Below are 27,940 nucleotides of genomic sequence, written 5' to 3'. Positions count from 1 at the left end.
GCACTGTAGGATGCATACTGATTATCTGCCATTTACTGCAACTTGCTTCATGACTTGGTATGTGATCAAATTTCATAAATGTTCTATGTACTTAAAAATGTCTATGATCTAGGGCGTCTGGGTGGTTCTGTCGGTTGAGCGTCTATCTTCAGCTCAGGTCATGATCCCAGGGTCCTGGATTGGGTCCCACGCTGGGTTCCCTGCTCAGCAGGGGAGCTTGCTTCTCCCTCTCCCTCTGCCTGCTGCTTCCCCTGCTTGTGCGTACGCTGTCAAATAAATAAAAATCTTAAAAAATAAAATAATTTTAAAAATGTATATGATCTAACAATTAGGTGCAGGGTTCTATAACTGTCCATTGGCTCAAACTTGTTAACTCTTTTATTCAAATCTTCCATTTTACTAATATTTACTTAGTATATTATCAAAAGGTAAATAAAATATTAACAGCATTTATCATTCTAAATGTCAATTTTTAAATATATATTGAAGTTATACATACACACAAATGCATGACTTATCTTTTCCTAGAAATATTTTAGTTTTCCTAATGGATTATTTCATTCCTACTGAATGAATTTCTTAATCCCTAATAATGTTTTTGTCTTAGTCTAAATTTTCATAAAATTAATATACCTATGACAGCTATTTTTTTTTTTGGTAGGGGAAAGCACAAATGCAGTCCCCCACTACCACAAATTATGCAGTCGAGTTTCCCACATTTGGGGAAATCGCAGGAGTCAGAAATCCAGAGTACAATGGATAAGCCTCACCCTGGGAAAACCACCTTCGTGATCATGGTATCTCCCCTGCCAGTAAGTATGACAGCTATGTTTTGGTTGCTTGTGTTAAAATGTTTTATTAGAGCCATTAATCATAAGCAGCAATGTAATTATTTATTTGCTCTCTTTAAAGAAATCCTATCCTGGGGTCTCCATGTTTTCTCTGGCAAGTGTACTCTGTTTACATTTCTCCTGGTAACTGATAAGAGTTAAAATTATTTTCACCATCTTATTTTATTTTTAATATACTATGCCTATATACTATGACTTTACTTTTCCTTTCTTTAACTTTTCCTTAAACTTTTAACAAGATTACCTGAAAGTAGAATTAGTATTATTACTTAAAAAAAAAAAAAAGAATTAGTATTATTATTCTTTTTCTAAAGAATAAGACCTCAGAAAGCTTTAATCAGTACCCATCCTGTCTTATGCATTATTTTCTAGGACAATATTTAATTCCTGTGCATTTAAGTTATTTATTGTATTGTTTTATACAATCAGGTTGCCAGATTAGGCTACATGTTTACCAATTCTTTTCTTTTTTAAGATTTGTTTATTTATTTGGACAGAGAGAGCACAAGAAGAGGGAGAGGGAAAAGCAGGCTCCCCGGGGAATGGGGAGTCCAATGCGGGGCTCAATCCCAGAACCCTGGGATCATGACCTGAGCTGAAGGCAGACACTTAATCAACTGAGCCATCCAGGTGTCCCATGTTTACCAATTCTTTAACTTTGCATCTTGCATGCTCTTCTACATCCTGGGTCCAATTTCCTCTTATAAAGTAGAGCTACCTTCAGTAGTTCTTTCAGTAATGGTCTATGAGTAGTAAACTTTCCATCTCCATCTGCAAAATACATTTATTTCTCCATCACTTTAGAATAACAGTTTTGAGAGTTATTTTATTTTTCCTTGGCACTTTTAAGATATTAATCTATTGGTTTTGGCCTCTATTCATCCTCATGGTAGTAAGTATGCTAAACTAACTGCCATCCAGTTATAATTGACTTGTCTTTCTCTCTGGTTCCTTTATTACTTTCTCTTTACATTAAATGCCCAGAAATTTCACTAGAATGTACTGAATTGTCCATTTATATTCCTTCTACTTATAGATTATTTATTTTTAGGCACAGTCACATAAAAGAGAAAAAGTGATTTAAGAATGACTATTTTCTTAATTCTCCCAGAGAATATTCAAAACTAACTCCATGCTAAAGGTATGAGACACTAATTCACTACATTTAGTGGATGACCTAGGGTAGTGGTTCTCAAACTTGAGCATGCAAAACACCTGGGGAACTGGAATCTACCCACGGTTTAAGAATCACTGTCTTGGGGGGCGCCTGGGTGGCTCAGATGGTTAAGCGTCTGCTTTCAGCTCAGGTCATGATCCAGGGTCCTGGGATCAAGTCCCGCATTGGGCTCCCTGCTCAGCGGGGAGCCTGTTTCCCCCTCTGCCTGCCACTCTCCCTGCTTGTGCTAATAAATAAATAAAATCTTAAAAAAAAAAAAAAAAAGAATCACCGTCTGGGGGCACCTGGGTGGCTCAGCTGGTTGAGTGTCTGCCCTCCGCTCAGGTCATGATCCAGCTCAAGCCACGATCCCGTGGTCCTAGGATCAAGACCCATGTCAGGCTCCCTGCTCAGTGGGGAGTCTTCTCCCTCTCCCCTTGACTCTCCCCCGGCTTGTGCTCACTCTGTCTTGCTCACTTTCTCTCTCTCAAATAAATAAAATCTTGGGGTGCCTGGGTGGCTCAGTCGTTAGGCGTCTGCCTTCGGCTCAAGTCATGATCCCAGGGTCCTGGGATCGAGCCCCACATGGGGCTCCCTGCTCTGTGGGAAGCCCGCTTCTCCCCCTCCCACTCCCCCTGCTTGTGTTCCCTCTCTCGCTGTGTCTCTCTCTGTCAAATAAATAAATAAAATCTTTTAAATAAATAAATAAATAAATAAATAAATAAAATCTTGAAAAAGAATCACTGTCTTAGGGATTGGGATAATTTATCTCATGGAACCCCAGTTGATAAGGACCACAGGGATTTGTCCTGCTTCTTAAATCTAGAGATTAATATTTCTCATCAATTCTAAACAGAATTTAGCAGAACTGCTCCAGTTCATTCTTCACACAGCCCTCAGGCTAAAAACAAAGCTTGTTCATATCACCTCCCCTACCCAAAATTGTTTACTGGCTCCTCTACACCTATAAGAGCAGTTCTTTATGGGGAGTAGGGGGGATACATGGATGGGCTTTAAAGTACATGCAAACTTTTGAGTATTTACATTATGTTACACTTATTTTTTGTAATACCACCAATAGGTCTGTGAGATCACTTAGGTAAGTACATTAAAAATTGCTGACTTAAATTCAAATGAGTCAGTATGGCACATAAAGCTTTTCCTGATCCATGCCTGCCTAACCTACCCTTGTACCATCCTATACACACCATGCTTTCAAAATTTCTTCACCGTACACATACTACCTCCACCTAGAAAAGAATGCCCAATAGGCCTCTAACAGGCCTAATTAACTACTCCCCAAGAGGTCCAATATCACCTCCTCCAGGAAACCTTCTCAACCCACTTGAGAGTTAGTTGCTCCCCTTTCTATTCTCTCTCAGCATCTTGTACAAACATCCACGATTACATTTCACCCTTTGAATTAGTGGTCTACAAAACTATCATCCTTTATAAGAATGAGTTATCTCCAGTAACTAAGAACTTAATCATTATCTTTAAATCCTCATAGTAGATACATTATTATGTCTGTTTTCATGTAGATTTTCAAGGGAACCAGAGATTCAATGGGAGTAAACGGCACCTAATCTAGTTTTGTTCTCACATTTCTCCACAAAATACTTCAAAGCATCAATGCAATGATTATGCCCCTACAAGGTCTGACGCCTACACTGTCAATACAACTAAGAGAAAAACATCGAAGGGATAATCAAATCTAAGAATTCAAAAACACTGGAGGGGTAATCAAATCTGAGAGTTCAAAAACTTTCATTTAAAAAAAAAAAGGACTCTCATTTTAATTCCTATACAAGTCTACTTGCTTTATCTGTTTATTTAATACACAAAAGTGCATACTACAAATTCTGAGAAGATTCCTTGTCACTATTTGTTAGAACACCCAATAAAATCCTTTTACAAAAGTATACAAAATCTGTACACAAAAGTAAATGGCTCTTTCCAGGGACAGAAGGTGGAAATGTGAGAAGCTGAAGACATCTTTCGCTTATTACTTTTCAAATATATCAGTTTATCATCTGAATTTTTTTCATAATATATCACTTTAGAAACGAGCAAAACATAATGGAAAGTTTAAAAAAAAAAAAGCCATATCCTATGTCATGCTATTAAGAAAACAGCTTAATTATGTAATCATTTTAATATTATTTCTTACCAGATTTAAGACCTGAAATTTTGAAGATGGCACTTGGTTTCCCATTTGTGACAAATCCTAGGAGTTGCCATACAGGCATTCCATTTGAATCAGGATAGGAAAAGTAGACAGATCCTCCCATTCCCTCAGGAAATGGGACTGTTCCCAGCATAAAAACCACAACATGGTTGATACTTTCATAATCAGGCAAGTCAAAAACAAATTTATCTTCTGCCACTTGCTGTGCAGCTGTTTGCACCTAGAAAATAAGAAACTCGACTTAGTTCAATAGTTTGATGTTTCTATAACCCTTATAGTATTCCTGTAAGCTGTTATCAAGTATAGTCAATTATAGTCATTATACCCAGTATAACCTTGGGTTAATCTGATAGTCTATATGGAATTTCCAAATATACCAGTGTTAAATTTAAAAAGAAAATCCAAATATATATATATTCAGCCTTAAAATGATCATTTAATGAATGCAACCTTTAAAAAAATAGAACTAAATTATTTCAGAAGTGCCCTGAAAGGAATTTACTTATATAAGTAAATCACTACAGCTTCAGAATACTAAAAAAAATGAAAGGTTGTGCAAAATACACCACCAAATCCTTATCCTCAGTATGCAAAGTAGAGGAAATTAAAATGGGTAAGCAGTCCAGAAAGAATTTGTTAATCCTCATTGTTTGCAGATTCCATATTTATTAATTTGCTCACTCACTAAAATTTATTTGTAAGCACAAAATCAATATTCATTGCACTCTGGTGGTCATTCATGGACATGTTCATGAGCAGAGCAGCAAAAATTTTGAGTTGCCTAATGCACAGGTTCCCAGCTGAGGTGGAGAAAAGTTAGCTATGCCTTCTTTCTTTCAGCTCTCATGCTGTACACAGCTGTTTTTCCCAGTTAATTTAGTGCCATGTTTGTTTGTATTTTGTGCTTTTTGTTGGTGATTCTGATGTTTAAAATGGCCAAGCGGAAATGCTGGCTAATATTCCTAAGTCTGAAATGGTTATGTGCCTTACTGAGAAAATATGCTATATAAGTTTCATTCAGAAATGAGTTATGGTGTTATTGGCTGTTAAGTTCGATGTTTATGAATCAACAACACATAATTAAATAAGAGTCTTTAAACAGAAACATACAGACAACAAGGTTATGTAATGATAGGCTGATAAAAACTGTCATCAGAGGCTTGAAAAAACCTAACTCTGTATTTCCCCTAAGGGCAACGAGTCAGTATTTACCAATTGAGGAACTGAGTGTTCACAATGACTTCATAGAACCGAACTACTGTGAATAATGAGAATCAACTGTATATAAAAAGCAAAAATCCTACCTTGAGTGTGCAAAGTGGGAACCTGTAAAAGTTTCCTCTTGACTCATTTCATAATCTAATTTTCTCTGCTAGAATTGAATGTCAGTTTCTAGAATGAGATCTTATTTTGAAGTTTGAGAAGTTTGAGAAATCGACTTCCAAAGAGAAAATTCCTTTTATCCACTTTCAGAAAATTAATGATTAATTGCTATATCACATCCATTAGCAAAAATAAGTATTAATTCTGAGGCCACTCAGGTCAAAAGGCTGTCAAGAGTTTACATGATGCACAGTTTTTTGGTTTTCTTTTTAATTGCTATTGCCCCTCTATTCACCAAAACACCAAATCTGAATTACTACCAGTATTTTAAGACTCTAAATGGTCAAATCTTATTACCTAGAATGCAACTTCTTTTCCTTTGCTAATAGTTGCTGTTGTTACTAAAATGCTTACTTTTTTCTTTTATAATATCCTAGCTACTACTATAAAAAAACTTGAAAAATTCATAGCTATGCATATGAATTGTCCTAAATTTATTCCCAAGAGACCAAGAATGAATGTTCTTAAAATCAAGTTCTAATTCTCTCTTCTAAAGTTTTCCAACCTCATTAAAAACTGCCCAGTTTAAAGAGAATAAAACAAAAGAACATAAATATAAAACCAAACTGCCTGTATTAGTATTAAATTCAATTTCACCAGTTTGGGGCATGCACATAATCTTAAAAAAACATATTAAAATGATGGTATTCAGGAGGCCTGTGGGGCTCAGTTGGTTAAGCGACTACCTTCGGCTCTGGTTATGAGCCTGGAGTCCTGGGGTCGAGTCCCGCATCAGGCTCCCTGCTCGGCAGGGAGTCTGCTTCTCCCTCTGACCATCTTCCCTCTCGTGTTCTATCTCTCTCATTCTCTCTCTCAAATAAATAAAATCTTAAAAAATAAATAAAAAATAAAATAAAATAAGATGGTATTCACAAGCCATGAAATAACCATCAGGCAAAATAAATATCTGTTAAACATCAACTCTACCAAGCACCAGACATTCTATAAATCTGTATTATGACACACTAATCCTTAACCTTAGGGAAAAAGATAACTCTTTTATTTAAGAAAAAACCTTCAAGCAATGAAACTGAGTTCATAACTTTAGGTAAGTGGACTTCTCTAGTTAGAGAATAATGAAGTTTTGGATGTCTCCAGGTCTACTTGCCCTTCATTTTGATGAACATGTTCTCTGGTTAACAGAGTCAGACACCTCCTAAAAGTCTTATCTTTAAGAAACTCTACTGGATATCTATCACAGAGGTTAGATGTTAGGTAAGTAGACACAGGTATTGCTGTAATTAAATTTCCACATTAGCTGACAACATGAGATACATGGAATCCATATGGTCTTTTCTTTAAAAAACACACAGGGGCACCTGGCTGGCCCAGTTGTAAAGTATGACCCTTGATCTCGGGGTCGTGAGTTCAATCCCCACATTGGGCGTAGAGATTACTTAAAAATAAATAACTAAAAATAAAATAAAACACACACACAGGGGCGCCTGGGTGGCTCAGTCGTTAGGCGTCTGCCTTCGGCTCAGGTCATGATCCCAGGGTCCTGGGATCGAGCCCCGCATCGGGCTCCCTGCTCGGCGGGAGGCCTGCTTCTCGCTCTCTCCCTCTCTCTGCTTGTGTTCCCTCTCTCACTGTGCCTCTCTGCTTGTGTTCCCTCTCTCACTGTGTCTCTCTGTCAAATAAATAAATAAAATCTTTAAAAAAAAAAAAAACACACACATTTTAAATGTCATTCATTAATGACACTCACTCATCCGAGTCCCACACTTTAGCCCAGGCTGGTCCTTTCATTTTCCCTGCGAACAGCAGGAGCAATTCAGTTATCTCACCAATATTACCAATTACCACCATCACCAAAGTGGCCTCCCAGTCATTCAAGAGACAAACTTTCTGAGGCTAGTCATCTCCATTTTCTTTGTGGTTTCTTAGAACTGTGTACAGAATACATTACCAAAAGTTGATGAAAAATTTAATTCAACAAATGGGCTGCAAAATTTAACAAAGCAAGCAGATAAAAGAAAAAGAACTCTGGGTGAAAGGAGTTAAGTCTAAAAAGGATTTTTGGGTGGTTTCTAAGGAGGCAAGCAAGATTCATTCTCTAAATTATTCCTGAACAATTACAGGTGCTGATCTCATTTAACTCTAATAATCTGGCTAGGCAGATTATCTCTTTTGACCAATAAAGATTTTCGCAGCTCCTACCCTTCTGGGGTATCTCAACACTCACACTTTAGGCGTTTCTATCAGCCAACTTCCAATTACTTTAAGCATATTTTTTTTTAAGATTTTTTATTTATTTATTTGAGAGAGAGAGAATGAGAGAGAGCACGAGAGGGAAGAGGGTCAGAGGGAGAAGCAGACTCCCCGCTGAGCACGGAGCCCGATGTGGGACTCGATCCCAGGACTCCAGGATCATGACCTGAGCCAAAGGCAGTCGCTTAACCAACTGAGCCACCCAGGCGCCCTAAGCATATTTTTTACTGGGGTCCAAGGACTCCAAAGGTACACATTGCCCCAGCACCTTAACCTTTTAGAAACAGTATGTTACAGACTCGATTCAAATGTCAGGTTTACCTCTAAGTTACTGTATGAGCTCAGGCAAGTATTTAAACTGACGATTGAGCTTAAGTTCATCAACTACAAAATAAAAATTAAAATAACCATCTCACGAGTTAGGAGGGTTAAATTTGAGATGCTAAATAAGAGCTACCTAGAAGGCTGAAATTATCAGAAATGGACAAAAGGCGTGCAATGCCAGGCATACAGATAATGCACACTCGATAAATAGCAGCTAATGTGGCTACTATTCAAATGATTGAAAAGAGCCGAGGGCAGAGGAGAACGAACACCCCAGCACCCACTCTACACCCTCACATTTAGCTGGAAAGTACACTTGCGGGGGTGTTCCCCGCACCTCCTGCACCCAAGCACCCTCCCCTTCCCGAAGCCTCGCCCTCCTGCCCCCTTCCTGATACCACCCGGCCCCATCCTCACCAGCCTCCCTGCCACCAAACAGCCAAACATGGCGGCGACTCCGCTCAGCCGGCAGGGACCCGAAGCTGGCGCCTAAAAGTCCTGGGGCTACTGCCCTAGTTGAGCACAAGAACCTTCCAGAACATGGGGGAGGACGCCAGCCCCTCCACTACATAGCGACTAGGCCAGCGGCACGAACGCCTTCTGCAGCTGCGACCTCTGACCCCACTTCCTAACCAGCACGCCTCTCAGGCAGCGAGTACTTCCGGGGCTTACACAAGCCTCCCCAACTAAGGGAGAAAGTCAAGCCAGAGCCAGTATAAGACTACAAGTCCCAGACTGCCCTGCGCCGGCTTCCGGGAGGAGAGTCAAGAGGCCCTTTCGGGATTGACTGTCCAATTCCCAGATTTTCAAATTCGGTGCCAGTAGGTGTTTCTCACATTTGTGTAACATTTTAGAGATTACAGTGCGCTTTACAATAATCACTTCACTAGGTCTTGGCAAAAACCTTATGAGGTCTGCGAGGAAATTACCCAGAGTGACCAGCTCCCAATCTTTACACAGCACAAAATATTGGAGCCCGAATCCAAGTCCCGATCCAAATCCAGGGTTCTTTGTCCTACGTGGTATCTCAAAAGTACTAATTTTTAACCAGCCGTTTAGTACTTACTGACAACTTTATTATAGTTCTTTTCAGCTTCACTTAACTCCCCCATTTATTTTCTGTAAGCAAGGTATTATAACAACTTTATAACTTTGTGCTTTAATGTCTCCATTTGCAAAATAAGAAAAATAATTAATTGTAGCTATCTTATAGGGTTGCTGAGAGGATAAAATGAATTAGTGTGTATAAAACAGAATAGAGTGGCAGCAGTTAATTTATAGGGGTTTTAAATGTCTTATTTTTTTTTCTATATGCATTTGCAGTAAAGGTTCATAGGAAATAAAAAACAATAGCCCAAAGAACTGGCATCAACTACTGATTGACACCAATACTCATGCTCCTTTCACAGCTTTAATTATCTTCCTAGATAGAAAGGTAAGATATCCCCTCCCCAACAGTTTCTGCCCTGATTGAAACATATGAGTTTAGGGCACCAGTCATCAGCAGGTCTGTCCTTCCAAACCCAGGTTATATATAGAGGATCAAAAAGTTTGTAACAATCCTCTGGCCTCCACTCTGGTTCCATAAACTGTGATCATTTATATTATTTCAGATATTCCTTTTAGATAGCCAATCCAAAGGTGAAGAGATAGATGTTTCTATCGATGTCTCCAACGTTCTACCTAAAAAGTCCTAGAACCTTCAAAATAGAAAGACCATTTATAATAATATCACTTCATGAGGGGCAGATACACTGCCTGGGTTCAAAGCCCATCTCTGTCATTTAGTACAGCCATTTCTCATTTTCCCCATCTGTAAAATGGGATAATAATAGTATCTGCATCAAAAGGTTGTTATGAAGGTTCTTGCATAAAAAGTACTAAATAGTAGCCAGAATATAGCTTAATAAAATGTTGGCATTTAGCATTATTACCTCTCCTGACAGATTTTCTGTGTCTTCATAGAAATAAAAATAAATACATTGAAAAAAAATAAATATATTGGTCTTTGCCTATAGTTCCTGACACAGGACACTGAAACCCTTGTAAATTCCCAAGTGATAAGAGCACTAGGAGCATCTTTTATTCTAATGAGGTGGCTCTGGGTAGACTCCTGGTTGGGGGCCGGTCACCAGAAAGACCGAGCCATGATTAGAAGCTTGGAATTTTCAGCCCCACCCCCCATTCTCCAGAGAAGGAAGGACTGGAAATGGAGTTAATACTGGATCATGCCTATGTGAGGAAACCTCCATAAAACGCCAATAGTAAGGAGGGTGATGCACCCCAACTCCATAAGGACAGAAGCTCCGGCACCTGGGACCCTCCCAGACTTTGTCCTTTGTATCTCTCCATCTGGCTGTTAATCTGTATCCTTTATCATATCCTTTAACAAACTGGTAAACATAAGTAAGTGTTCCCCAGACTTCTGTGAGCAAATAATTGAATCCAAGGGGGAGGAGGTCATGGGAACCTCCAGTTTGTAGCCATGTCAAACAGAAGTTGTGGGTAACCTGGACCTATTACTGGCAGTTGGCATCTGAAGTGGGGGGCAGTCTCATGGGACTGAGTCTTATGGGACTTAACCTGTGGGATCTGATGCTATCTCCAGGTAGTATTAGGATTGAGTTAAATTGTAGGACACCCAGCTTGTGTCACAGAATTGTTTGGGGCGGGGGGAACCCACATATTTGGTGTCAGAAGTGTTGTGAGTGTGGTAGTAGTGTGAGAATGAAGGAGAAACAGAAGAAAGACCAAATTTTTTTCTTTACATACCCTTACTATGCATTTGATGGTCTGAACAACTCATACTTTTCAATCTTTTTGTGCTTACACAACTTGTTTTACCTACCTATAATATTCACTTGGCAACTTATACAAACTCCCAGTTGTCTCAAAATATTTTTTTAAGATTTTATTTATTTATTTGAGGGAGAGAAAGTGAGCAAATGAGAGAGAGAGAGAGAGCACCAGTGGAGGGAGGTGCAGAGGGAGAGGGAGAAGCAGACTCCATGCTGAGCAGGGAGCCTGATGCGGGGCTCAATCCTGGGATCATGACCTGAGCAAAAGGCAGGATGCTTAACCGACTAAGCCACGCAGGTGCCCCAAAATATTTTCTTCAGGAATCTTTCCATGGTCTACCTGATAATTAGTCACACATTATCTTACAATTTTACTTAATGGTTTGAGAGCTGGCTAGCTTAGAAATTATTTTTATGAACAAAAGTTGCTGTATATTAATTATCTCAGTCTTTGTTATGTGGGATTTCAGACTTTTCTCCATTTTGCTGGTGAATAGTCTAGTTCTAACATTGGACAAAGAATTAGAAGCAGTGGGTTTAATATCTTTCCTCCAGACTATAAAAGCCAGCCTTCTATTCACCAAACTCCATTATTTCTACATACAATAGTTCTTTGTAACTAGAGGCCAGAACTAGGGGCCCCTGGGTGGCTCAGTCGGTTAAGCATCTGTTTTTTGTTTTTTTTTTTTTTAAAGATTTTATTTATTTATTTGAGACAGAGAGAATGAGAGAGAGAGAGCACATGAGAGGGGGGAGGGTCAGAGGGAGAAGCAGACTCCCCACTGAGCGGGGAGCCCGATGCGGGACTCGATCCAGGGACTCCAGGATCATGACCTGAGCCGAAGGCAGTCGCTTAACCAACTGAGCCACCCAGGCGCCCTCGGTTAAGCATCTGACTTCGGCTCAGGTCATGGTCTTGGGGTCCTGGGATGGAGGCCGGCCTTGGGCTCCCCGCTCAGTGGGGAGTCTGCTTGTCCCTCTCCTGGGACTCCTCTCCTAGCTTATGCTCTCTCTCTCTCAAGTAAATAAATAAAATCTTAAAAAAAAAAAAAAGGACAACTCACAGAATGGGAGAAAATACTTGCAAATTATATGTCTGATAAAGGAGTCATATCCAAAATACATAAGGAATTCTTACAGCTCAAAAAATTTTTTAAAAAATTTTTTTAGGGCGCCTGGTTGGCTCAGTTGGTTAAGGGACTGCCTTCGGCTCAGGTCATGATCCTGGAGTCCCGGGGTCGAGTCCCACATCGGGCTCCCTGCTCAGCGGGGAGTCTGCTTCTCCCTCTGACCCTCCCCCCCTCATGTGCACTCTCTCTCTCTCACTCTCTCTCTCTTTCAAATAAATAAATAAATCTTTAAAAATTTTTTTTAAAAAGCAGTTTTAAAATGGACAAAGGCTCTTATATTAGTTTCCTAGAGCTGTCAAAACAAATTACCAACAACTAAGTGGCTTAAAGCAGCAGAAATGTTCATATAAAAACTTATACATAAATGTTTATAGCAGCATTATTCATTATAGCCAAAAGTTGGAAACAGTGGAATGTCCAATAATGGATGAATGGATAAACAAATGTGGTATATGCATACAACAGAATATTATTCAGCCATGAAAAAGTGAAGTACTGATATATGCTACAATATGGATGTACCTTGAAAACATTATATTAAGTGAAAAAAGCCACAAAGGTTATATATTATGTGACCCATCTGTATGAAATATTCAGGATAGAGAAATCTATAGAGACTCCAAGTAGATTAGTGTTTGCTTAGGACTGGGTGGGTGGGGATGTGGAGATAGGGATGATAGGTAGCTAAAGAATACAGTTTTTCACTCTTTTTTACCAACTTAGCCATTTCTTAAGTATACACGACAGTAGTGTTATCTATATGCACCTTGTTGCAACAGATCTCTAGAATTTTTTTATCTTGCAAAACTGAAACTCTATGCCTGTTAAACAATTTCCATATTCCCCTCCCCCCAGACTTCTTGAGGTGATGGAGATGATCTAAAATTGACTGTAGTGATAGTTGCTTGTATATTGAATATACTAAAAACCATTGAGTTATATCTTAAATAGGTAAATTGTATGGTATGTGAATTATATTTCAATAAAACCGTTTTTAAAATCAGTACCATTTGGGGCGCCTGGGTGGCTCAGTCGTTAAGCTTCTGCCTTCGGCTCAGGTCACGGTCCCAGGGCCCTGGGATCAGGCCCCGCATCGGGCTCCCTGCTCGACGGGAAGCCTGCTTCTCCCTCTCCCACTCCCCCTGCTTGTGTTCCCTCTCTCGCTGTGTCTCTCTCTGTCAAATTAAAAAAAAAAAAAAACTTGAAAAAATTTTAAAAAATAAAATCAGTACCGTTTATAATAGCATCAAAAAAATTTATGTAAAAGTGCCTGTGAGCAAGTGGGCCATCCTGGAATGGGATAGAGGAATTACATGAAAGCCTTCCTGCCCCTAGCTCCACAATACTGCTTTCAAGGCTCATATCCCCCAGGTAGAAGACTGGAAGATCCTTCTCAGGAAAAACTGAACACTCCAGAGATACCGTTATCTTGAAATCTTTGTTGACAAAACTGATAGGCTGCGTAATCCTACCGTAGTGAAACATTCCATTTAACAGCTCTCCCCATTTTTTTTTTTAAAGATGTTATTTATTTGACAGAGAGAGCACAAGCAGAGGGAGAGAGAGGGAGAAGCAGGTTCCCTGCTGGTCAAGGAGCCTGATGTAGGACTCGATCCCAGGATCCTGGGATCATGACCTGGGCCAAAGGCAGCCGCTTAACTGACTGAGCCACCCAGGCGTCCCTCTCCCCATATTTTTTGCTTATAAATAGAACATGCCACTAAGGATCACCAGACATTTGAGGAAAACCACTATCAAGAAAGAGAGTGACTGGGGAGGAGAGTAGGGGGATGGGGTAACTGGGTGATGGACATTGGGGAGTGTATGTGTTGTAATGAGCACTGGGTATTATTATAAGACTGATGAATCACAGACCCGTACCCCTGAAACAAATAATACATTATATGTTAATTAAGTGAATTTAAATTAAAAAAAAAAGAGAGTGACCAAAGTAAAGAAGTGGGGGAGGAATTCAGTAAATACAAAAACAATACAAGATGCAGAAAAAATTAATAAAACCCTATGGTGTTATCCAGAGAGAGAGAGAGAGAAAAATAGAGAGATTGTACTATTAAAATAAAAATAGAATGCTATAAAAGTAGAAAATCAAAGAACAAGAAAGAACCCATGAAATTTAAAAATATGAGAACTGAAGAGACAGTTTTTAGTTTTGTTGTAAGAGAAGGTCAAGGAACTATCTCAGAGAAGAAAGCAAAAAGAAAGAAATGGGAATCAGGAGAGAATACAATTAGAAGATCAATACAGGTCCAATATGGGAGAATAAAGAAAACATTGGACAATAAATTTCAAAGAAATACTATTTTTAAAAATTTCCTGGGGCACCTGGCTGGCTCAGTTGAAAGAACATGCAACTCTTGATCTCGGGATCCTGAGTTCAAGCCCCACCTTGGGTATCACAATTACTAAAAACATAAATAAAAAAGAAACTTAAAGGGCGCCTGGGTGGCTCAGATGGTTGAGCGTCTGCCTTCAGCTCGGGTCATGATCCCAGGGTCCTGGGATCGAGTCCCACATCAGGCTCCCTGCTCCTTGGGAGCCTGCTTCTCCCTCTGCCACTCCCCCTGCTTGTGTTCCTGCTCTCTCTCTCTCTCTCTCTCTCTGTCAAATAAATAAATAAAATCTTAAAAAAAAAAAAAAAAAAAAGAAACTTAAAAAAAAAATCCTGAACTGAAGGACATGGGTCTCCAGAAAGAAGAGGCTCATTGAATGCCCAGCAATACAAATCAAGACCCACCAAGGCTCATCCTTATGAATTTTCAGAATACTGAAACTAGGGCGCATGGGTGGCTCAGTTGGTTAAGCGACTGCCTTCGGCTCAGGTCATGATCTTGGAGTCCCGGGATCGAGTCCCACATCGGGCTCCCTGCTCAAGAGGGAGTCTGCTTCTCCCTCTGACCCTCTTCCCTCTCGTGCTCTCTATTTCTCATTCTCTCTCTCTCAAATAAATAAATAAAATCTTAAAAAAAAAAAAAAGAATACTGAAACTAAATAGATTCCATAAAGCTAAAAGAGAAAGTTACATACAATGACTGGGAACCAAAGTGAATTGACCTCGGTACAGCAACAGTGAAAGCCAGAAGACAAAGGAAAAATGCCTTCAAAATTCTGAGCATAAATTATTTCCTGTCTCAAATTCAATATCCAATCAAAATTCCACTGAAGTAAAGGATAGAATAGATATTTTCAGACCTGCAAAGTTTCCAAAAAAAAAAAAAAAAAAAACACCTCCTTATTCTCAGGAAATTACTGGATGTGCTCCTCCCAGTAAAAACCAATAAAGAGGGGCACCTGGTGGCTCAGTTGGTTAGACATCCGACTCTTGATCTCAGCTCAGGTCTTGATCTCGGGGTCATGAGTTCAAGCACCATGTTGGGCTCCATGCTGGGCATAGAGCCTACTTAATTAAAAAAAAAAAAGACAATAAAGAAGAAGACATGAAATGAGATTCAGAGTATAGGATAGTCAACTAAGGGGAGTGATAAAGAGAATTTCAAAGGTGATGGCAAAAAGAAGTCCCAGGACATATGCAGAGAGCTATAATCCAGTGAGCCTGTAGAGGGATTTGTTTTTTCAGGGGGAAAAATGGAATAGATTACTATTTGATACTTTTGACATGAAAAATTATACAGAGAGGTGTTTTATGGAGCTGGTGTGGTGGATGGATGAAGACTTGGCCTCAGTCAGATAGTCAAACTAAAATGGAAAAAGAGGCCATTATTTAGGCCAATAGAAATAAAATTGTACAATAAGGTGACATAGCACAAAACAATATATACATGGATGTATTGTTCCCTATGGCTGCTGTAAGAAATTGCCACAAATTTAGTGGCTTAAAAGAACACGCATTCTTTTACTGTTCTAGAGGTCAGACATCAGACATCAGTTTCAACTGGCCACAAACAAAATGTCAACAGGGCCACAGTTTTTCCAGAGGCTCTAGAATAAATTCCATTTCCTTGTCTTTTTCAGATATTAGAGCTCCATTCCTTAGCTTAGAGCCCCCTTCTTCCACCTTCAAAGTCAACAATGTAGCGTCCTGCTCCAGTCCTCACATTGCCTTCTTCTCTGTCAAATATCACTCTGCCTTCCTCTTATATGGATATTTGTGATTGCATTTAAGATCCACCAGGATAATCCAGAAAAATCTCCCCATCTCAATAGCCTCAGCAATCATACCTGTAAAGCCTCTTTTTCCATATAAAGTAACATTCACAGGTCCCAGGGATGAGGACCTGACTATTTCGGGAGGGCATTATTCAGCCTACTATACTATCTTAATAAAAACTCCAAATGTGGATTAAATAAAAACTGTTATTTAACTACACTAAGAAGATGAGAGGAGAGGAAGAAGAGGTATGGACAGCTAAAATCTTCCTCATATTCAATATATATTAAAATGAATGAATCAAAAGAGAACAGCAATTGCATATTAGAATGATAAGGTAAACACAAGAAGAAACAACTAAAAACATAGTGCTTGCGTCTGTGGAATAGAACATTGAGCAGAAAACTACTGTTTTTTGTTTTTTGTTTTTTTGTTTTTAAAGACTTTTTACCATTTCACTTTTTAAACTATGTGCCTATATTATTTTAATAAAAAACCTAATTTTATAAAAGTGAAAAAAAATGAAGGACTTGGACTAATCTCTAAAATCCTTGCATTGAATGTGCCATGATTTTATGTCTCTTTAACATTATTGTTTTAAAACACCAGCATCACAGCCTCCGAACTTTTGATGCCTAAAACAAACACAATCAGGAAATCATCAGTAACAATCACACTGGTATAAGAATGTCAGCTCAGAAAGAGACATATTGGTGATTTCAAACTTTCCAAGTGATAGTTCTCTCTTGAAGGGAGATCTAAGTGGCTTTCCCATTGCCTACCTTATCACCTATAGCAGATTGCAAAAATAGCACAAATTCTTCTCCCTGTGCCCATGACTTTGCAGCTTCTCACATCAAGAGATGGAATCTATTTCTTCACCCTCCTGGCCTTCTTACCTGATTTGATGGAAAGAATGCAGAAGTGATGTGCCAGTTCCAAGCCTAGGCCTCAAAAATATTTGCAAGCATCTGTTCTAGTTCTTGGAACTTTGCCAGTCTACCACAGGAACAAGCCAAGGATAGCTTGCTGGATAATGAAAGACACCTGGCCCCCGTGCCTCAGCCAACAACCAGTCAAACCTTAGGAACAGAGCTACCAAGCTATATTGCAGCTGAGCAGACATGAGTGAATCCAGTCAAGACCAGAAGAACCTCTCAGCCAAGCTCAGCCAAAATAGAATCATGAGTTAAATAAAATTTGAAATGTTTTGTTATGCAGCAAAAGCTAACTTCTATGTAGTTCCTTCACAATTTGTGATTGCATTTTATTCATTAATTTTCCTTCTCTGTAACAATTACTGGTAGTTATCTATTTAACATCCATTCCCCCCTTCTTCTTTGTTAACAGAACCCCATTTTTGTTCAGGAATGCATCCCTCCTCCAGGAGGCTCAGAGCCCCAGAGGGAGGCCCTGCTTAATCTAACTAACAATTTTCCTGTCCCTTTGCAGTGACTGGTTTAGGATCAATCCCATGACCCAGTTCTGGTCAGTGAAACCTGAAAGGAAATCTGCTGGGTGCTGGGATAGGTTTCTTGGTCTTAAGAAAATCACATGAAGAGATGATTTCCTTCTGCACACAGACATAACTGAAAGTGACACCTGAAGTTGTAGCAACCAACCATCCTGAAAGTTCAAAAACAACCTGGCAAAAAAATTTTATACAAAATTTTAGCAGTTTAAATTTTAAAATTTTTAGCAGTTTTAAATTTTGCCTCAAATGAAACAAAAAACAAATAATGGCTAATACTCAAAATGAATGACTTTCTGACAACCTACAAAGTAATGGTTTTGGAATTAAACACATATACACTCCCTCAACTTGTTGCACACAATATAACAGAAATCACCCAACTTGTTAAATTTCACATCAGCCTGGGGTAACTGAAGCAGGAAAAGTGAAATGAGTCTGTTTTATTCATCTAAAGTTTTGTTCTGTATCAGAAAAGAACCACAAAATACCAAGAATCTTTTTAGAAATCCATCATACCAAAATGATAGTCATTTTCTACCTAACAGGGGAAACCCCCAGGTAATAAATGAAAGTAGGGGAAGTTACAAATTTTATAGTGTTAGAGCTATATTTTATGGTTAAAGAGACCATCTAGCACTTTTTTTTTTTTAAGATTTTATTTATTTGGGCACCTGGGTGGCTCAGTCATTAAGTGTCTGCCTTTGGCTCAGGTCGTGATCCCAGGGTCCTGGGATCGAGTCCCACATCAGGCTCCCTGCTCAGTGGCAGGCCTGCTTCTCCCTCTCCCACTCCCCCTGCTTGTGTTCCTGCTCTCGCTGTCTCTCTCTGTCAAATAAATAAATTTTATTTATTTAAATTTATTTATTTATTTATTTATTTATTTATTTATTTATTTATTCCCACTGAGCAGAGAGCCCGATGTGGAGCTTGATCCCAGGACCCTGGGATCATGACCTGAGCCAAAGGCAGACGCCCAACGACTGAGCCACCCAGGCGCATCCAACATGGAGCTTGAACTCACGATCCTGAGATCAAGAGTTCATGCTTTACTGACTGAGCCAGCCAGGAACCCCTAATGTGGATCTTGCTCTCAATCTCCTTGGTAAAAACCCTCTAGACTAATTTCCCCTAGATCAGTGTGTTTCAGACTGTAGGTTGAGATGATTATTAGGTTGTGCAATCGGCTTAGTGAGTCACAACCGCATTCCAAAAAAAAAAAAAAGAAAGAAAAGAAATAGAAAATGTCAGAATACATCATACATGGTAAATGTATTGTTTCATGGAACTTCTTGTTTTGGTTATATATATATATGTTTGTGTGATTGGGATATTATAGTCTACTTCTTACCATGGGTGGCGTTAAAAAAAATTTTTTTTAAACTACTGTCTTAGATGATGCAATTAAGCAGAATGACTATCTCCTTTGCCTCAAGTGAGAGTTTTCATTCTTAAAGCACTTCTGGACAATCTGACCATCAGTTCTTTAGACCTCTGCCCTTCTCAGGCATTTCCTTAAAAACAAAACAAACAAACAAAAAACCTTTAAAATCATTTAATTTCTATCCAGGCCCTTTCCAATATTCTGTAGGATGATACACCTAAAGTCACATCCCAGTCTTTTCTTAGCCAATTTTGTTTTCCCAAGACTTCATTGTACTTGTCATCTCTACAACAGAAACCATCTACTCTGCTTCATAGATTTCTTCAGATTCAGGTCCCTGCTCACAGAGCACAATATGGCTCCCAGCCTCTGCCTTATTTCCTATTGCTGAAATTGTTATTTTTCTTTTGGGGGCAAATGTGGGGAGAAGGGGAGAAGGTGGAGAATCATTCTATTCATTTTATTTAAAAGGACCAAAGAAGACCAAGATAGAGCCAGAAAGAGACTGATAACAAGAGTAAATAGTTTAGAAAAGAAATGAGAACCTATCAACAGAGTTGTCAGTGCCAGAAGGAGCTTCTAAGAAAAGGGAGGCACAGGACCTCAGGTCAGCCCCAGGCAGGATCAGTTTCACAAGTGTGTGACCAATGCAGTAAGTAGTATGGGGCCCTGGGCTCAGAAAGAACCCATGCTTAGTTCAAAGCCTCCTCTGGGGGCGCCTGGGTGGCTCAGTCATTGGGCGTCTGCCTTCGGCTCAGGTCATGATCCCAGAGTCCTGGGATTGAGCCCCGCATCTGGCTCCCTGCTCGGTGGGTAGCCTGCTTCTCCCTCTCCCACTCCCCCTGTTTGTGTTCCTTCTCTCGCTGGGTCTCTCTCTGTCAAATAAATAAAATCTTAAAAAAAAAAAAGCCTCCTCTGCTCCCATCTTGACATTCTTGGTAATTTTCTTTGAACTTGCATTTTGTAAGTATTGTAAGTAAAGTCCAGTGGGACAAGGCAGCATGTATGTGAAGAGGGGACTCGTGCAATATGCGTATCTGTCTACTGTTCCTTGCCTCTCTATTCATATGTAACATTTTTGATTCTCCATGAGCAAAGAATTCCATTACAAGATTCAAAATGAGTGCAAGTGTGTTTCATCTACAATTGAGTGGGCAGGGGTCTGACAACCCAAGAGGCTATGCTTTCAGTTTGAACCAGAACTTGGTTTAAATAAAGAAGACAAAACATTTTAAGAAACTCGAACAACTAAGGAACGCTATCCTTGCTTATGTTACTTCTTTACTTCCTTGTGTTAGTCAACCACTTACACTGACGATAACACAGAAGAAAAGGGAAAGATAAGGCAATGGATGGTTGTTTACCTTTATCCTAAAATCAGTAGGTCAAATGCAGAGAATGTTGGTAGAATGTGTGATATCAAGAAGTGAAATAAACGTTTTGTCCTGCATTTTCACTGTACTGCCAAGAACTAAATACACATGAAAGTACAAGTTACAAAATACCAGTTGTAAAATTTCAATAGGATTTAAATGCTTTTATGTTTGCATTGGAAACTGTCATCATACAATATGAAGATGAATGGTAAAATTCATGCTAATATACAATCTTAACTTAGAATGGCGTTTTTAGTTAGAATAGCATTAAAAGCAAATATAAAAATATTATAAGTTGAGAAATCACAAAAAGAAAAAAGCTTTTGTATTTTTCAGTACCTTTAAGGGCATCTTTCTCCTGCTTTTTAAACAAGGCACTTGCATCTATGAAAAAGCCACAGCGAATATCATTCTCAACGGGGAAAAACTGAGAGCTTTCCCCCTGAGCTCAGGAACATGGCAGGGATGTCCACTATCACCACTGCTATTCAACATAGTATTAGAAGTCCTAGCCACAGCAATCAGACAACAAAAAGAAATAAAAGGCATACAAACTGGCAAAGAAGAAGTCAAACTCTCACTCTTTGCAGATGATATGATACTTTATATGGAAAACCCAAAAGACTGCACCCCAAAACTGCTAGAACTCATACAGGAATTCAGTAAAGTGGCAGGATATAAAATCAATGCACAGAAATCAGTGGCATTCCTATACACCAACAATAAGACAGAAGAAAGAGAAATTAAGGAGTCGATCCCATTTACAATTGCACCCAAAATCATAAGATACCTAGGAATAAATCTAACCAAAGAGGCAAAGGATCTGTACTCAGAAAACTATAAAATACTCATGAAAGAAATTGAGGAAGTCACAAAGAAATGGAAAAATGGTCCATGCTCATGGATTGGAAGAATATTGTGAAGATGTCAATGTTACCTAGAGCAATCTACACATTCAACGCAATCCCCATCAAAATACCATCCACTTTTTTCAAAGAAATGGAACAAATAATCCTAAAATTTGTATGGAACCAGAAAAGACCTTGAATAGCCAGAAGAATGCTGAAAAAGAAAAGCAAAGCTGGCGGCATCACAATTCTGGACATCCAGCTGTATTACAAAGCTGTCATCATCAAGACAGTATGGTACTGGCACAAAAACAGACACATCGATCAATGGAACAGAATAGAGAGCCCAGAAATGGACCCTCAACTCTATGGTCAACTCATCTTTGACAAAGCAGGAAAGAATGTCCAAGGGAAAAAAGACAGTCTCTACAACAAATGGTGTTGGGAAAATTGGACAGCCACATGCAGAAGAATGAAACTGGACCATTTCCTTATACCACACACAAAAATAGACTCCAAATGGTTGAAAGACCTAAATGTGAGACAGGAGTCCATCAACATCCTAAAGGAGAACACAGGCAGCAACCTCTTCGACCTCAGCTGCAGCAACTTCTTCCTAGGAACATCGTCAAAGGCAAAGGAAGCAAGGGCAAAAATGAATTTTGGGACCTCATCAAGATAAAAAGCTTTTGTACAGCAAAACAGTCAACAAAACCAAAAGACAACTGACAGAATGGGAGAAGATATTTGCAAATGACATATCAGATAAAGGGCTAGTATCCAAAATCTATAAAGAACTTATCAAACTCAACACCCAAAAAACAAATGATCCAATCAAGAAATGGGCAGAAGACATGAACAGACATTTTTCCAAAGAAGACATCCAAACGGCCAACAGACACATGAAAAAGTGCTCAACATCGCTCAGCATCAGGGAAATCCAAATCAAAATCTCAATGAGGTATCATCTCACACCAGTCAGAATGGCTAAAATTAACAAGTCAGGAAATGACAGATGTTGGCAGGGATGCGGAGAAAGTGGAACCCTCCTACACTGTTGGTGGGAATGCAAGCTGGTGCAGCCACTCTGGAAAACAGTATGGAGGTTCCTCAAACAGTTGAAAATAGAGCTACCATACAATCCAGCAATTGCACTACTGGGTATTTACCCCAAAGATACAAATGTAGAGATCCGAAGGAGTACATGCACCCTGATGTTTATAGCAGCAATGTCCGCACTAGCCAAACTGTGGAAAGAGCCAAGATGTCCATCGACAGAGGAATGGATAAAGAAGATGCGGTGTGTATATATATATATATATATATATATATATATATATATATATATATATATATACACAATGGAATATTCTGCAGCCATCAAAAGGAATGAAATCTTGCCATTTGCAATGACGTGGATAGAACTGGAGGGTATTATGCTGAGCGAAATAAGTCAATCAGAGAAAGACATGTATCATATGACCTCACTGATATGAGGAATTCTTTTTTTTCTTTGTCTTTAAATTTTTTATTGTTATGTTAATCACCATACATCATTAGTTTTTGATGTAGTGTTCCATGATTCATTGTTTGTGCATAACACCCAGTGATCCATGCAGAACGTGCCCTCTTTAATACCCATCACCAGGCTAACCCATCCCCTCACCCCCCTCCCCTCTAGAACCCTCAGTTTGTTTTTCAGAGTCCATAGTCTCTCATGGTTCATCTCCCCCTCCAGTTTCCCCCCCTTCATTCTTCCCCTCCTGCTATCTTCTTTTTTTTTTTCATTACATATATTGCATTATTTGTTTCAGAGGTAGAGATCTGTGATTCAACAGTCTTGCACAATTCACAGCGCTCACCATAGCACATACCCTCCCCAATGTCTATCACGCAGCCACCCCATCCCACCCACCCCACCCCCACTCCAGCAACCCTCAGTTTGTTTCCTGAGATTAAGAATTCCTCATATCAGTGAGGTCATATGATACATGTCTTTCTCTGATTGACTTATTTCACTCAGCATAACACCCTCCAGTTCCATCCACATCGTGGCAAATGGCAAGATCGATATGAAGAATTCTTATTAAGAGAGAGAGAAATTGAGTTGATCCCATTTACCATTGCACCAAAAACCATAAGATACCTAGGAATAAATCTAACCAAAGAGGCAAAGAATCTGTACTCAGAAAACTATAGAATACTCATCAAAGATATTGAGGAAGATACAAACAAATGGAAAAACGTTCCAGGCTCATGGATTGAAAGAACAAATACTGTGAAAATATCTATGCTACCTAGAGCAATCTACACATTCAATTCAATCCCTACCAAAATACCATCAACTTTTTTCACAGAAATGGAACAAATAATCCTAAAATTTGAATGGAAACAGAAAAGACCCTGAATAGCCAGAAGAATGTTGAAAAAGAAAAGCAAAGTTGGTGATTACAAAGCTGTAATCATCAAGACAGTATGGTACTTGGCACAAAAACAGACACATAGATCAGTGGAACAGAATAGAGAACTCAAAAATGGATTCTCAACTCTGTGGTCAACTAATCTTTGACAAAGTAGGAAAAAATATACAATGTAAAAAGGACAGTCTCTTCAACAAATGGTTTTAGGAAAATTGGACAGCCACATGCAGAAGAATGAAACTACCATTTCCTTACATCACACACAAAAATAGACTCAAAATGGATGAAAGACCTAAATGTGAGAAAGGAATCCATCAAAATCCTTGAGAACACAGGCAGCAACCTCTTCTTCCAGAACACATCGCCAAAGGCAAGGGAAGCAAGGGCAAAAATGAACTATTGGGACTTCATCAAGATAAAAAGCTTTTGCACAGCAAAGGCAACAGTCAACAAAACCAACAGAATGGGAGAAGATATTTGCAAATGACTTATCAGACAAAGGGCTAGTATCCAAAATCTATAAAGAACTTATCAAACTCAACACCCAAAGAACAAATAATCCAATCAAGAAATGGGCAGAAGACATGAACAGACATTTTTCCAAAGAAGACATCCAAATGGCAGACACATGAAAAAGTGCTCAACAACACTTGGCATCAGGGAAATCCAAATCAAACCCACAATGAGATACCACCTCACACCAGTCAGAATGGTGAAAATTAACAAGTCAGGAAACGACAGATGTTGGCGAGGATGCAGAGAAAGGGGAACCCTCCTACACTGTTGGTGGGAATGCAAGCTGGTGCAGCCACTCTGGAAAACAGTATGGAGGTTCCTCAAAAAGTTAAGAATAGAGCTACCCTAGAACCCAGCAATTGCACTACTAGGTATTTACCCCAAAGATACAAATGTAGTGATCTGAAGGGGCATCTGCACCCCAATGTTCATAGCAGCAATGTCCACAATAGCCAAACTTTAAAAGGGCCCAGATGTCCGTCGACAGATGAATGGATAAAGAAGAGGTGGTATATATATACAATGGAATATTATTATGCAGCCATCAAAAAAAATGAAATCTTACCATTTGCAACAACATGGATGGAACTAGATGGTATTATGCTAAGTCAAATTAAGTCAATCAGAGAAAGATAATTATCATAGGATCTCACTGATACATGGAATTTGAGAAACAAGGCAGAGGATCATAGGGGAAGAGAGGAAAAAAATGAAACAAGAAGAAACCAGAGAGGGAGACAAACCATAAGAGACTCTTAATCTCAGGAAACAAACAGGGTTGCTGGAGTGGAGGGGGGTAGGGGCATGGGGTAACTGGGTGATGGACTGTGGGGAAGGTGTGTGTTGTGGTGAGCGCTGTGTATTGTATTTAAGACTGATGAATCACAGACCTGTACCCCTGAAATAAATAACACATTTTATGTTAATAATAATAAAATAAATAAAAAACAAGAGGCTTGGGCCCTGTAAATGACCACTAGCCTCCTGTTCCTCTGGAATTATTCTACATTTCTTTCCCAAAGAGCTGGATGTGGGGTCCATCGAAGTACAGGGGGTTCCAGGAAGAGTTCATTCTGAAATCCATAGACAAGAATTCTGGAGCCTCCCAAGCTCTGGAGCCTATCATGACTTTGGCTCTCTTGGAGGCAATGAGCATTATCTTGACCTACATGTACAATGTTATAGTGCTTAATACCTCCATGTTAACACATACATTTATTTCCCACTTTTCGGTTGGAGATCCAGGTGAACTAAGTGTGCACTTTCTAAAGTGTCACTATTCAAAGTGCACTTTTTAATCCAGAAAGAAAATAGGTTCCATGATGTGGAGTTACATAGAGAATTTGTGGCTCATCATAGGACTGGAATGAATACTTTTAGTGAATGACAGGAGAGTTTAGATCAAGCACCAGGCTCTGGGTAGACCCACAGGGATGCCAATCTTTGGTTCCTACCCAAGGCCTTCCAAATCTATTATCCTTCAAATTGTTCTGTAGAAGGGCTTGGAAAAACTTGCTGTCCTGGTGAGCACCTTACGTCACCACAAAAGGCTGCAAGAGGGATATGGCATCAGCTGAGGCCCCTTGTGAAGCTTGAGATCAACTGAGGTGGGGATTTTTCTCAGGACTTAATAGTTTGGGGCAAAGTTCTGGCCTGTGGGTGACTAAACAGACTGGCACATTAGTGGCTAGGACTGCAACGGAAGTGGGAGACATAATGGTAACAAACATGCCAGAACCACCATCTCTCTCCCTGCCCACTTGACACTCAGGTATCATGGTATATTTACTTCTTCAAATATTACCTTGCCTTCCTTTTTTTTGATTAAGCAATTACCACTGGACCTTTTCATTTTATGCTCTATAGTTTCTAACTCCTCATATTCTCAATTTCCTTCTCTTTAACACATTCCAAGTAATTTTTTAGGATCTCTTCCAGTTCACTTATCTCTATTGTGTCTAATCTAACATTCACTTTTTTTTTTTAAGAGATTTTATTTGACAGAAAGACACAGTGAGAGAGGAACCACACGCAGGGGGAGTTGGAGAGGGCAGGCTTCTCACTGAGCAGGGAGCCCGATGCGGGACTCGATTCCAGAACCTGGGATCATGACCCGAGCCGAAGGCAAACGCTTAACGACTGAGCCACCCAGGTGCCCCTAACATTCACTTTTACTTCCATCATTTTTCACTTCTGAAGGTTCTAGTTGTTTTTCTTTTTTTGTTTAAATGTTAAATGTTGAGACTTATTCAGTTTTTTTTTTTAATTTTATTTATTTATTCATGAGAGACAGAGAGAGAATCAGAGGGAGAAGCAGGCTCCCCGCTGAGCAGGGAGCCCGATGCGGGACTCGATCCCAGGACTCTGGGATCATGACCTGAGCCGAACGCAGACGCTTAACCATCTGAGCCACCCAGGCACCCTCGTTGTTTCTTTTATAAATCCTCCTGGTCAGTCTTAGTATTCTCTAATTGCTTATTTTTGTGACTGCAACTTTTATTTTCATTCATTCAAGTATTTATCGAGTACCTATGTGCAAAATAAAACAAACCACAGTCCACTCTTATAAAAGACTACACCCCAGTGGGGGGAGAAATACAACCAACCAAAGTAAATTATGTAGTATATTAGATGATCATTGAAATGTTCAATAAGAAAGCCAGGAAAGGGTGGAATATAGGTAAAAAGCAGCAATTGTAAATGTGGCTCTTCTACATTTTCTGGCAACACCAGCATCTGAAGTCCTTGGTGGTCTAAGTATATTATGTACTGTTTCACCTATCAGTCAGAGCATGTGTCATTGCCTATCTGGTGATCTTTGTGAGCTATTTGGCTGACCTAAATTTTCAACAACCTTAGGGGCCTCCTGAAGTGTTTAGTTTCAATATCTAGTATCCATAGCAAGAGTGGGCAAAACTATGGTTTATGAACCAAATATGGCCCACTGTGTGTTTTTGTTAATTTCATTGAACACAGCCAGGCCCATTCATCTACATATCATCTATAGTTGCTTTCACACTACAGTAGTAAAGTTGAGTGTGAGAGAATGTACGACCTTCAAAGCCTAAAGTATTTACTACCTAGCTGTTTACCAGAAAAGTTTGCCAACTGCTTATCTACAGATATACACAGGAATTAATAACAAAAGTAAAATGGGTACCAACATACACTGTTGGAGCAAGTGAATCTGGTACCTTATTAGAAATACCCTTTCATTGACTAATTCTGAAAGATGAGTGTGGAAATAATCAGAGAGGTACACAAAGACTTGTATCCTGTGCCAGAAGTCTAAATATTGTTTATAATAGCAAAAACCAGAAGCAATAAACACATCCAGAAAGGTATTAAATACTGGCGTATTCATGGAAATGCATAAGATTTATAAACACAAGGCTCATGAATCTCAAAATCTGATAAAATTCAGTCTTACATTTTACCCGGCACTCATTTTACTTCCTACCTTCTGATTTACTCAGGTTTTCCTTATTCCCTCTGCTTCAGGTCAACTCCTCCACATGTCATGTTGGTTCTCTTTGGGAATTTTCTGGTCTTTTTTTTTTAAATAAAGATTTTATTTATTCATTTGAGAGAGAGAGCATGAGCAGAGGGAGAGGGAGAGGAAAAGCGGACTCCCCGCTGAGCCAGGAGCCCAATGTGGAACTCGATCCCAGGACCCTGGGATCATGACCTGAGCCGAAGGCAGATGCTTAACCATCTGAGCCAACCAGGTACCCCAATTTTCTGGACTTTTATATAGG

General features: G+C 39.3%; 1 protein-coding gene and 1 non-coding gene across 2 annotated transcripts in view; both read right to left on the bottom strand.

The window, feature by feature from the left end:
* Nucleotides 1-8,751, bottom strand: part of HIKESHI (heat shock protein nuclear import factor hikeshi) — a 40,457-nt gene extending 31,706 nt beyond the window's left edge. Inside the window, exons 1-2 of the mRNA XM_028126808.2 lie at nt 8,531-8,751; nt 4,178-4,415 (exon numbers count right to left, since the gene is read on the bottom strand). Coding sequence (XP_027982609.1) covers nt 4,178-4,415; nt 8,531-8,560 — 268 coding nt within the window. The 5' untranslated portion in view covers nt 8,561-8,751. The remainder of the gene's footprint in view (nt 1-4,177; nt 4,416-8,530) is intronic.
* LOC114226635 (U1 spliceosomal RNA) lies at nt 659-820 on the bottom strand. The gene has a single exon (XR_003612794.1). It is a non-coding gene; the product is annotated as a U1 spliceosomal RNA (small nuclear RNA).
* Nucleotides 8,752-27,940: the final 19,189 nt, after the last annotated feature.

The sequence above is a fragment of the Eumetopias jubatus genome, unplaced genomic scaffold (genome assembly GCF_037043125.1).
Source record: "Eumetopias jubatus isolate StellerSeaLion01/CBP00866 unplaced genomic scaffold, mEumJub1_p1.0 scaffold_13, whole genome shotgun sequence".
Lineage (NCBI taxonomy): Eukaryota > Metazoa > Chordata > Mammalia > Carnivora > Otariidae > Eumetopias > Eumetopias jubatus.
Note: the sequence above shows the minus strand (reverse complement) of the source record. Positions and strands in the feature narration are given on the sequence as shown.